We start from the raw sequence: 12,364 nt of genomic DNA, 5'->3' as shown, positions 1-12,364 counted from the left end.
ACAGTTTTTTACTTAGAGTCTATTTTGTCTGAAATAAGCATAGCTACCTTGCTCTGTTTTGTTTTCTCTTTGCATGGAATATCTTTTTTTCCATTCCTTCACTTTTGGCCTATGTGTATCTTTAGAGCTAAAGTGAGCTAAAGTAGGTTATGCTCTTTTAAGCAGCATATTGTTGGATCTTTTCTTCTTTTAATTCATTCAGCCACTCTTTTTCCTTTTCATTGAAAAATTTAATCCATTTATATTTAAGGTAGTTATTTAAAGTACTGTTGCCACTCTGTTAATTGATTTCTGGCTGATTTGCCATTCCTTTGTTCCTTTCTTCCTCTCTTGCTGGGTTCCTTTGTCATTTGATGCTTTTCTGTAGTGGTGTGCTCTGCTTTGTGTAAGTACCAAAGTTTCTGCTTTATGGTCACCATGAGGCTTACATAAAACGCCTTATAGTTATAAGTATATTTTAAGCTCATAACAACTTAACCTCAATCATACAAAAACTACTCTTTTACTTGCTTCTTCCTAAATTTTATGTTTTTGATGCTACAATTTATACTTTTTATATTGTATATTCATTAACAAATCATTGTAGCAGTTGCTGTTTTCAATACTTTTGTATTTTAACCTTTTTACTAGAGTTAGAAGTGTTTTACACACCACTGTTGTAGTATTCTAATCTAACCAAATACTTACCTTTATCAGTTAGTTTTATACTTCACATTTTCATTTTACTAATTAGTGCCCTTTCCTTTAACTAAATTCCCACTGCCTAAAATTCAGATTCTTGGATCCCTTCAATATTTGGCTATTGAGTAATTATACTTTTGCATTCTACTCATAATAAGGAAATCACTGCCTCTTTAAGTAGCTCTAAATATGAAACAGTCTCCCCCTTGTTAAAGAGGCAGTCCAGTAAGTGGAGACACAAAGGCTCTGGGACCAACTGCCTAGGCTTGAATCCTAGTTTTGTTCCTTACTGGCTGAAGACCTTGATTCCTTTGCCCAACTTATTGGTGCTTCAGTCTCCTCATCTAGAAAGAGTGGATTATAATAGTACAAACTTTATAGGGTTGTTGAAAGGATGAAATGAGTCAATACATGTTAAGTGCTTGGAACAGTGCCTAGCATGTAGGAAATGCTATAAAGTGTTTGTTAAATAAATAAAAATTCATGAATTCTGTATATGCAATTCAAGCTGGCTTCATCCAAAAGGCCTTTTTTTTGGCTCCAGTTTGGAGATGAGTCTGGATCCAAGGCCTTGAATAATATCATCAGGTCATTGATTCTCTTTCTCTATCTTGGCCTTGTTTTCCTCTGCCTTGGCTTCATTCTCAGCATATCCCCCTGTCAAGGAGAAAGAGCCATGGCCACAGCAGCTCCAGGAGTCCATCCTACCAGCTAAGCAGCCCCAGCAGAACACATGTGTCTCACACCCAAGAGTTCCAGTGAAAGTCTCACATGAATTCTCATTGGCCTGGCTTGGGTCCCAGTCTTTTTTTTTTTTTTTTCCTTCCAGTGTGATATTCTGATTCTAGGGCTGGTTATTGCTGTCAGCTCTAGATACCATACAGATTGCAAGTTGGGTAGGTGCTGCCCCAATGGGAAAGCTAGGTGCTATTCCCCAAAGCAGGAGGAATAGGTGCTAGAGAAAAACAGCAGTGGTCTGCTCTATCATCCCTCCTGGTCATCTTCCCTGAAGGTGTTCCCCAAGAGCGAGACTTTGTAAGATCTAGGCCTTGCCCCTACTGCATACTTGGAAGTGCTTAAGGGTATTTGCAATGCAACACCTAAGTCTTTTCAGAAGAATATACTGCAAATCAAGAGCACTGCTCGATATTCCTGCTAGGACTTGGTATGGCGCCATATGCAGAGGAAGATTCTACTGACTCTTCACCACCAGGACAAAGTTTGAGTCAGGATGGGGCTACCTGGTTTGTGTGAACATTCTTGCAGGTCTGGCACTTGGTAACCTGTGGCTTGCCAAAACAAGCAACCTGACTGATACTGTACGCACCATCCTGGGAATGGACAAAATAAATCTTAACGTCCCCATGGACCCTTGAACCCAGGGCTTTGGCTATATCAGCACTGTCCTCACGGCCCTGGCTACTCAAGGTAGGGTCTTCTATCAGTAGCATCAGCAGCATCTGGGAACCTCTGTGCTCAAATCAAGTTCTGCAGGACTGGCAGCATTGGCTTCATCTGGGAACTGTAGGAAACTCAGAATTTCAGGTCCTACCTGAAGACCTAATGGATGGGGATGAATTTCAACAAGATCTCCAGGGTATTTGTATGCACATTAAAATCTGAAAAGCACTACTGCACTCATTTTCTTGGGCTTTTTTGGCAAGTACCACAAACTGGATGACTTAAAACAACAGACATTTATTCTCTCACAGTGCTAGAGGCTCAAAGTCTGAAATCAAGGTGTCAGCAGCATTGGTGTTTCTTCTGAGGGCTGATGGATAATCTGTTCTATGCCCATCTCCTAGCTTCTGGTGATGGATGGCAACCCTTGGCAGTCCTTGGCTTGTAATTTCTGCTTCCATCATCCCATGGCTTTTTCCCTGTGTCTGTGTCCACGTTTCCCACTTCTTATAAGGATACCAATCATTCAGGATTAAAGGCCCATCCTACTGAAGTATGACCTTATCTTATTACATTAGTAATGACCTTACTTCCAAATAAGATCACACTCTGGGGTAACTAGGCATACGTCTTTTTTGGAGGCACACAACTCAACCCATTATAAATATCTTCAAAGCCTGCCATTCCTAAATGCTGGGAGACTAGCTAATTAAGAATAACTTGAAACAGCTTTATAAATCTATTTTTATAAGCACTTTAATAAATTCTGGAAGATGGCAGGTCAAGAATGAGGCTTGGGATGTCCAGGAATCCTTTATCCTAATGGGTTACTTCTTATCCCCTAGTAATGCTTTTTACCTAGAAGTCTGTTTTCCCTCTGATATCGGTACAACTGCGCTGGCTAGCTTTCCTTTGCCCCGTAGTTACATGGTGTGTGCATGTATGTGTATGTATATGTGTGTGTGTGTGTATATATATAACTTATTCATACTTTATTTAATATTTAATTTATACTCTTATTTAATATGTGTATTTTTATTTCCATCTTTTAACTTTTAAACTTTCTATATTCTTATGTTTTAGATGACTCTCTTGACGGGAATACAGTTTTATTTTAAAGAAATATACTCTGAAAATATTGCTGCAGATGCTCTGTAAATTAGAGCCTTCAGTTCATTTACATTTAATATAATCACTGATATGTATTGGTGACACAAATATTTAGCACCTTGTAGGATACTTTGAGGAAGTTGTAGTTCTCACAAGTGACCATGAGAGGGCGACTCTACAGGACTCCCAGGCAAACAGCCGTGAAAGGACAAAGGGAACCAGGCATTTGCTTTATGGGTTCCACTACGGCTTCCAAAGGTGTATCTTCCCTATAATGTTCGGCATCCTCTGACCACGGGCAAAACAGGGATATGGGATTGGGGACAGGAGTGTGGTGAACTGGTGGACAAAAGAGTAGTCCAATGGCCATACCCATCCATGGGGTAAGTAAGGGTGGCTAAAGGCATTCAGTGGGTTCAGGGCAGAGACTATTTAGCAATTTGCACAGAACAGTTTCAATATTTTAATAACCAGTACTGCTGTACACATCATTCAGAATATCAGTCTACTGATATATATGGATTTAAATCTATCATCTTCGTCATTATTTATAAATCCTGTTCTTTGTTGGTTTTTCTCTCTTATCTTCTTTTATTATTTCTATTTCTCTCTCCCATCATTTTAAAGTACTACATTCTGTGTCTATCTTTTTGGAAATTACCATAGAGATTACATTTAATTTTTCTTTAATTTTCATGTTCAATTTTTCAAAATCTGTTATTAATCAATACATTGACCTTCCTCTCTTCCTCAGAATACTTTAATTCCATTTAGCCCCAGCCCTACTAACTGACTATTGTGTATTTTAATCTTTCCTGAATTTTTAAATATGTAAGATATTATTATTGTTGCTGTTGTTTGAAAACAATGCTTATTACCATTTCTACCTTCTTTGCTTTTCATGTCTTCTCACTAATCTATGTTACTCTGGGATCATTTTCTTTCTGCCTAAAGTCCATACTTTACAATTTCCCCTTAGTGAGGGGCTTCTCTCACTAAGAGAGAAGTTTAAAAAACTGTGTTTTTATTTTGCCATCTTTCAGAAAATACATTTCCCTGAGGATGGCGATTATTTTCTTTCAGCACAATGAAGATATCTTTGCATCCCTGCTGCCTGGGAGCCAGTCCGTTATACCAATCAAGTAATCATCTTGATTTTTCCTTTGGCTAACTTTTTATTTTTCATCATCTTTCTGCACTTACACTATCCTGTTTTGGTGGTAGAATTCTTTTTGTTGATCTTGTTTGAAATTTGTTCAGCTTATGATTTTGGTGGTTTGGTATCTTCCTGAAAGATTCTTAGCCATCATTTCTTATTATACTGCCTCTGCTCCATTCACTTTTCCCTCTTTTTCTGCAATTCTGGTTAAATGAATGTTAGACCTTCTCAGGAGATCTAACCATCCCTTTTGAATTTCCAATCTTTTTCTCTCTGTGCTTTATTTGGGATAATTTCTTTAGATCTACTTTTCACTTCATTAACATCTTTTCAATGGTGTTTAATATACCATTAATTACAACACTTCCAGTAATTTTGGCTACTATAGTTTTCATTTCTATAAGTTCTATTCAGTTTTAATAAAATTAGTTTGTCATTAAATTTTTTTGGCTGTGCCTGCAACATACAGAAGTTCCTGGGCCAGGGATCAAACCCATGTCACAGTTGTAACCCAAGCCACAGAAGTGACAATGCCTGATCCATAACCTGCTGAGCCACCAGGGTCCTGGTTGTGCCATCTTTATAGTTTCCTATTCCCTGCAGATATTTTCCAACCTGATTTTCTTTTCAACTTAGTAGTAGGATTTTTTTTTCTTTTAAAAATGCATGTGTCTTATAATTTTAATATCTGGTGTCTTTGAGGGTCTCTTTCTGAATATAGCTCCTGTCTCTTCTTACTCGTGGTGTCTGTGCATGGTTATTTTTGACTCTGTGCTAGCTATTTTACAAAAAATTATTTGAATTATTATTTTAAGCCTAGGATGAAAATGCTTTCCACTACATAGGATTTACTTTTACTTCTGGCATGTCTGAGATTATCATAAACTAAGTTTAATAATTGAGCTTTCCTAGAAGACCAAGCAAAGTGCAATTCAAGCTGAAGTGACTTGCATTCACCTTGAGATGTAGTCCTTTGGGACCTCAGCTTATTTGGGGTACAGCCTACCATTACACCTTGAGTAATCCTGGGAATTGATTTCTTTCTCCCTTGCACCTGCTAGGCTGTCAAAACCAATGTTCAAATTTTCTATACTCTGCAAATACTCTAGAAAAATTTAGCTTTTGTACTCATTGATCTCTCTGTATTTCCATCTCCCCATTCTTCTTTTCCTCATAATTCCATACTGCATGTCAATTCTTTAAAGCCTTTAAAGATTATCATTATATGAAACCACCTTTATATTGTTTTCAGATAATCTAGAGTTGGTCTACCATTACTAGAAATAGGAAGTCACATAACGTCTTCCTTGACACACAGCAGGGACTCAGTAAATGATGGCTGAATTAGTTGCATTATCGTAATTTCCCATTCTCCTTGTTTTTGCTTGTCTGTTTGTACAAATATTGTTTCCTATTCTTAGAACAAACAGAATACCCATATTTTACCATTTGACAGATCAAATGCCACCTTTTCTTGAAATTTCTTCCTGTTTTCTTCACTTTCCCAAATCTGAATCCTATTTCTTCCCCTAATCTAAACTCTCAAAAAACTTCTTCTGTATCTTTCTCTGGGTGCTTAACTAGATAGAAATATTTTAATATACATTTATCTCTCCTGTAGATTTATACTTTCTTGACATTTCTGGGCTTCTGAAGAATTCCTCACTTCTCCTCCAGCTCAGCATATACTATAAACAGATTCTTTGAAAAATATTATATCCAGTACTTTTCAATATGGTGTCCTGGGAGGGGATTCTCTGAACATTTATTCTGCCATATTGCTGGAAGCAGGATGCAGCCTATTCTAAAAAACTCTTACATTTGTATAGCATTTTAGAATAGAAGGTGTTCTCACATACATGCTTTCTACTTCCATGGGCTATCATCATGCTGCAGACGAGAACCAGTGGGCAAGAGCTAAATAATATTCCCTAATAGAGCCACAAAGCCAGGAATGAAGCCCAAGTCTTTTCTTTCAAGCCCAGGGCATGGTTTCTTCCCTATATTATTTGCGCCATTAGTCATTCCTATGCAATAACACCTAAAACTCTCTGGAAGCAGACACTCTGTATGTGAAAGCACATGCAGTACAGGAGTTAGGTTGCAAGCAATAGACAGAGGCTGGCCATGTGAGGTATCCCATACACATCTCTCAAATGAAGGTTTTTTTGCATCATAGTCCTCCTTACCTCACAACCTTGGTCCCATTTCTCACGACCTGCATGTCCACCATACAGCCCCCGGTAACATAGGCGGCTAGGTTCAATTCTGAGAATTCAGCCTGAAAGAGAAAGTAAAACAATAAACATTCATCAAATATTAGTGACACCAACAACTTCTAACATTTATCAGGTACCTGAATATGCCAACTACACATTTAAACCTCACCTTAAATTTAGGAAATGAGGAATATTATTTATCTCCTTTTTGGAAAGATGAGGAAGCTGAGGTGTAGAGAGGCATGGTGACCTGTAGGGTTACATCACTACTAATTTCTACCTCCTTGAAGGTGGAAGAAGCAACTCTAGCTCCAAGAGTTCAAGGGCCAAATGCTACTCAATATATCATCTTCTCTGGATTTCTGCAGTTCATGCTCTGCACTGATACAGCATCACAGTTATGGGGTCACTTATCAAGTTAACAGAACCCTTCTCAAATTATCTGCCCACTCTTTCCTTTTTTGGTCATGGCCCCTCCCCTTACTCCATCCACGTGGTAACAATGGAAGTCCCACATTTGAGCACTGAAATACTGTTCCTGGTCATGGTTGATGGGGTTGGCATTGACTCAGCGTGGAGTAATAAAATGCCCTTCCATGAGAATTTGGAACTTCAGACTGATCCATGAGTTTCTTTCTAGGGGGCTGTATCCTTAATACACAAATCTGGGCACAGGTGGGGACCATGTTTTCTTCTGTCTGGATTGGGAAAGCACAGAAAACCGGGGTCAGGTGGGGTAGTGGGGATGGAGAGAAACTTCTTGGTCACCAAGAAAGAGGCAGAGGCAAGAGATGGAGGAGTACTCTTGATGTTTATGTGCCAACTATAATCCTGCACTTGGATTTTACAATTATATATCCTTCTAAGCTCATCTTTTATTGGCTTATTTGTTTGTGCAAGCTTCAGTAAATTTCTGTGGCTCGTGACCAAAATCCTATGAACATCCCTTCCACCTGATTATATGCTCCCTGGTAACAGCGATTTGCTAATAACCATCTGCTTCCTAGGGCTGCCATGACACAGTACCACCACTAGGTGGCTTAAACACAGAAAATGTTTTCTCACAGTTCTGAAGGCTAGAGGTCCAAAATCAAGGTGTGGGTAGAGCTAGTTCTTTTCGAGGGCTGTGCGGGAAGGACCTGTTTCAGGCTCCTTTGCTTAGGGTGTAGATGGCCATCCTCTCCCTACGTCTCAACACAACGTTTTCCCTCTGTAGCCAAGTTCCTCTTTAACCAGTCATACCGGATTAGGACTCACTCTGATGACCTCACTTTAACTTGATTACCATTTTAAAGATCCTATCTCCAAATGCCTAGGTCCACATAAGGTCCCATTCTGAGGTACTGGGGGTTAGGTCTTCAACATACAAATTTCAGGGAGATACAAGTCAATCTGTAACCCCATCCTAAAAAATACACAGTACTAAACTGCCTTTTACAAAGAAGCCAAAAGCTACTTCTTTGGATTTAATGAATAAAAATAACTTCTCACATACATGAAACACTCACTATGTGCCAGGTACTGCCCTAAGCATTTTATACGTATGAATTCACTTAATCCTCACACATGTCCAGATGAAAAATTGAGGCAGAGGGAGATCAAATAACCTGTACAATGTCACACAGTAGGTAGCAGAGCCAGGATTTAATGCCAGGCAGTCTGGCTCCAGCCTGTGCTTTCAACTGCTACACCTCACTGTCCCTACCATTTAGCTGAATAAGGCAAGGCCTTAAGTGGATTACAACTGGGAATTTTAGGTACCTAAAATAACATACTTAAAGAGAGAAACAAGTTTACATTGAAGGGAAATATCATTTGATGACAATTTAAATGTATCCCCTTGGAATTACTTACCAGGAATTATGACCAAAGACCTATGCATCTCCCCAGATGGCATTAAAGCACACCCAGAGTGCTTGCATCTCTTGCTCTAATTAATAACTTCATTTTGATGTGGCAAGGTAAAAAGCAAAGAGCCCTGTTAATGAGGCCAAGTTGGTAAATAGTGGTAATGACCTAGTTATTAAATCTAATGTCTTAAAAATTCAGTCCCATCATGTTGATACTTTACTGGCAACATTACAAAGAATTAGAAAGAAAAGTTGTTAATTGTGTAAATGGAGAAAAAGAAATTAGAAGAAAGTTGCAACACAGGATAGCTCAGTACTAAATATATGATAAAAGGGAGTGAATCAGAATCTTGGATGGGAGGACCTCCAGCTTATAAATGGCAAAGACCCAGGGGACTGTCTTGCTGCCCAAATGGAAAGAGAAATATCCGGGTAGAAGACAACCTCAAGCTAGGTATACAAGTCAGAAGTTCATCTTGTTTGGATCTGTGCGTCTACAGTTGTTTCCTAGTCCTGGTTTATGAGTTATTACAGGAGGTAGATGCCTGGGTAGGTGCCTATATATAGAACCAAGCCTCTGTTGGGTCAAGTACAGAAGGAAAGGGCACCCTTCTGTATTTAGCTTTCTGAAACCTTCAACAGCCATGGAAATGAACATACAAGTATCCAGCCATCTCTCCTTCAAGACGGCATGATGACCCTCCTGGTAGAGTCCTAAAGACCAGCCAATTTTGGAGACCTCTCATAGAAACTATAGTGAGTTGAACTGTACCCTCCTAAAGATATGTCCGAGTCCCAAACCTTGATACCTGTGAATGTGACCTTGTGTGCAAACAGGGTCTTTGCAAATATAATTAAGGCTCTCAGACAAAATATACTAAGTGATAGTTTTCAGACACTGAACAGCAGACATTGCAGGACTGTGACCACTGAACAAAGGAAACAAATGGAATTATCCCTGAGACTGCCCTAGCTGGCTGCCTTAAGGCCGTTGCCAGGCATGGGAGAATGCCATCAGTGCCCAGCAGTCTCAGTGGGCTGAAGAGTCCAGAGGTCAGAATTTAGGGAGGCTGAAGTGGCTAGAATTTGTAGAGTAAAGATACAGTTGCACAGAAAAAGACCTCCATGGGCAGATCTGTAGGTCTTTGGCTGAGCACTAATCTGAGCACGTATGAAAGGAAAGTTTGCAGGGCCAGTGAAAGAACTATCAACAAACAGTAGACTCAACATTCTCCAGAACTCACACAGGGCTGGGGATAGTTCATGTTCTCACCAGCTAGAATGTAAAGACCTTGTAATATGAGTAGAGTTCTCAAAAATTTAGTAGTGGGGCTAATTAGACCTGGACTGCAGGATACCCTAGATCTAGGATGACCAGTGTGTCCCAGTTTACCTGGAGCTTTCTCAATTTTAAAACTGAAAGTACCACTTCTCAGAAGCCCCCTCAGTTTCAGTTTTTAACTGAAAGTTCCATGTTCTGGGAAACCCCTTGTTCCCAGGCAGACTGGGATGATTAATCACTCAATCTAGATTTGTCCTAAGAAAAGCTTAAAAAGCATGCCCTGAAGGGATCTAATTTATTCAAGTAATTTACAAGTAAAAACAAAGTACAACACTATTTAAAGGAATACAACAAAATCCAGCATGCAACATGTTAAATTCACAATGTAAAATTTATGGCATTTGATTGTAAATTACTAGGCATGAAAGAAAGCAGGAAAATATAAACCATATTGAGGAGAAATCAAGAAAAGATCCAGAAATGAGAGAGATGATGGGAAGAGCAGAAATAGAAGTTAAAACAACTATTATAAATATATCCCACATTCTCAACAATGTAGAGGACAGAGAGAAATGTAAAATTAAAAAATGGAAAAAGAAAATTTTTACACATTAAAAATTTAATATTTTAATATAAAATGTATTATATGGGATTAATATCAATTAAACAATATAAAAGAAAATACTAGTGAACATGAAGAGAAAGCAATACAAATTTATAGAAAATGAAGGCAGATTTAAAATACTGGGAAAAAAAGAACCTCAGTGAGCTATGGGACAATATCAGTTTAATATATGTGTAACTGAAGAAGAAGAGGAAAGAGCATAAGGAAAATGATCTTTCCTTATGATCAAGATCATTATAAGAAAAATGGCCAAAAATCTTTGAAATTTGATGAAAACTATAAATCCACAGACCCAAGAAATTTAATGAGTCCCAAGGAAGAAACATAAAGAAAATCATACCAAGGCACATAATAATAAGCTTAATACAAACCAGTGATGAAGAGAAAAATTTCAAAGCTATCAGAAGGGGAAAATATACTTTATATAAAGAGGAACAAAGATAAGAATGTCAGCCAATGCCTTGTCAGAAAGCAGCAAATTAAGAGACAGTGGAACAGCTTCTTTTAAGTACTGGGAGAAAAAAAATGTCAACCTAGACTTTTATATTCAGTAAAATACCTTCTAAAATAATCGGGGTACACTAAAGACTTTTTCAAGCAAATAAAAGTTGAGAGAATTTGTTTCGAGTCTAAGGAATGTTAAAGGAAGTTCTTCAGGCAGGAGGAAAATAATACCAGAGGGAAATTTATATTGACACAAAATGAAGAATTTTGTATATGGTAAAAATATGGGTAAATACAATTTTTTTCTGTTTAAAATGTCTATAAAATAATCAACTTTTTTATATTTCTGAAAGCAAATTGATTCTATAGGAAATTATAATCATTTGGACAATGTATACTATCTTATTTTACTTCTAATCTCTCTGATGACTGTTTTCTTCAAATTCTTCTTAATTGAATTAGGATCAAGTTGTCATAGGCGTCCATACATGTAGGCACCTCATTTTCACTTTACATTCTTCCATAAAAAATGCACTTGATGCAACTGACAAGGGCTTAATCTCCAAAACATACAAACAACTCAACAGCAAAAAAGTAAACAACCCAAATAAAAAATGGGCAGAAGACCTAATAAACATTCTCCAAAGAATACATATGCATGGCCAACAGGCATCAAAAAATGCCCAACATCACTAGTTATGAGAGAAGTGCAAATCAAAAGCTACATTGAGATACTACCTCACACCTATTAGAATGGGCATCATTAATAAGTCTACAGATAACAAATGCTGGAGAGGGTGTGGAGAAAAGGGAACCATCCTACACTGTTGGTTGGAATGTAAATTGGTACAACCACCATGGAAAACTGTGTGGAGATTCCTCAGTAAACTAAACATACAACTACCATATGATCCAGCAATCCCATTCCTGGGCATATATCCAGACAAAACTTTCATTCAGAAAGATACAAACACCCCGATGTTCACTGCAGCACTATTCACAATAGCCAAGACATGGAAACAACCTAAATGTTCATTGATAGATGAATGGATAAAGAAGATATGGTACATATACACAATGGAATACTACTCAGTCATAAAAAAGAACAAGATATCACTTATATGTGGAATATAAAATATGGCACAAATGAACCTATCTACAGAAAAGAAATAGACTCACAGACCTGGAGAAAAGACTTGTGGTTGCCAAGGGGGAGAGGGAGGGAGTGGGAGTTTGGGGTTAGTAGATGCAAACTACTATATTTAGAATGGATAAGCAATAAGGTCCTGCTGTACAGCACAGGGAACTATATCCAATCACTTGTGATAGAACATGATAGAAGATAATTTGAGAAAAAGAAATGTATATATGTATGTATATATATGACTGGGTCACTTTATTGTATAGCAGAAATTGACAGAACATTATAAATCAACCATACTTTAACAAAAAAATTTAAGTGCATTTGAAAGTACTCTAGGAAGTATGTTCTTTTGCTTCAGTGTACTTCTCTGTATCTGAAGGTGAATAAGCAACTGTTTAAACAAAAGAATAGTATTGTTGGAGCTGTATTATGGGAGCTTATAACACATA

The 12,364-nt window shown here is 37.8% G+C and overlaps 1 protein-coding gene across 4 annotated transcripts in view; it reads right to left on the bottom strand.

The window, feature by feature from the left end:
• Positions 1-12,364, bottom strand: part of SYN3 (synapsin III) — a 484,255-nt gene that overhangs the window by 382,500 nt on the left and 89,391 nt on the right. For all 4 annotated transcript variants that reach the window (XM_021091548.1, XM_021091550.1, XM_021091552.1 and 1 more), the window contains one exon: positions 6,541-6,632. In XM_021091548.1, coding sequence (XP_020947207.1) covers positions 6,541-6,632 — 92 coding nt within the window. The remainder of the gene's footprint in view (positions 1-6,540; positions 6,633-12,364) is intronic.

The sequence above is a fragment of the Sus scrofa genome, chromosome 5 (genome assembly GCF_000003025.6).
Source record: "Sus scrofa isolate TJ Tabasco breed Duroc chromosome 5, Sscrofa11.1, whole genome shotgun sequence".
NCBI lineage: Eukaryota > Metazoa > Chordata > Mammalia > Artiodactyla > Suidae > Sus > Sus scrofa.
Note: the sequence above shows the minus strand (reverse complement) of the source record. Positions and strands in the feature narration are given on the sequence as shown.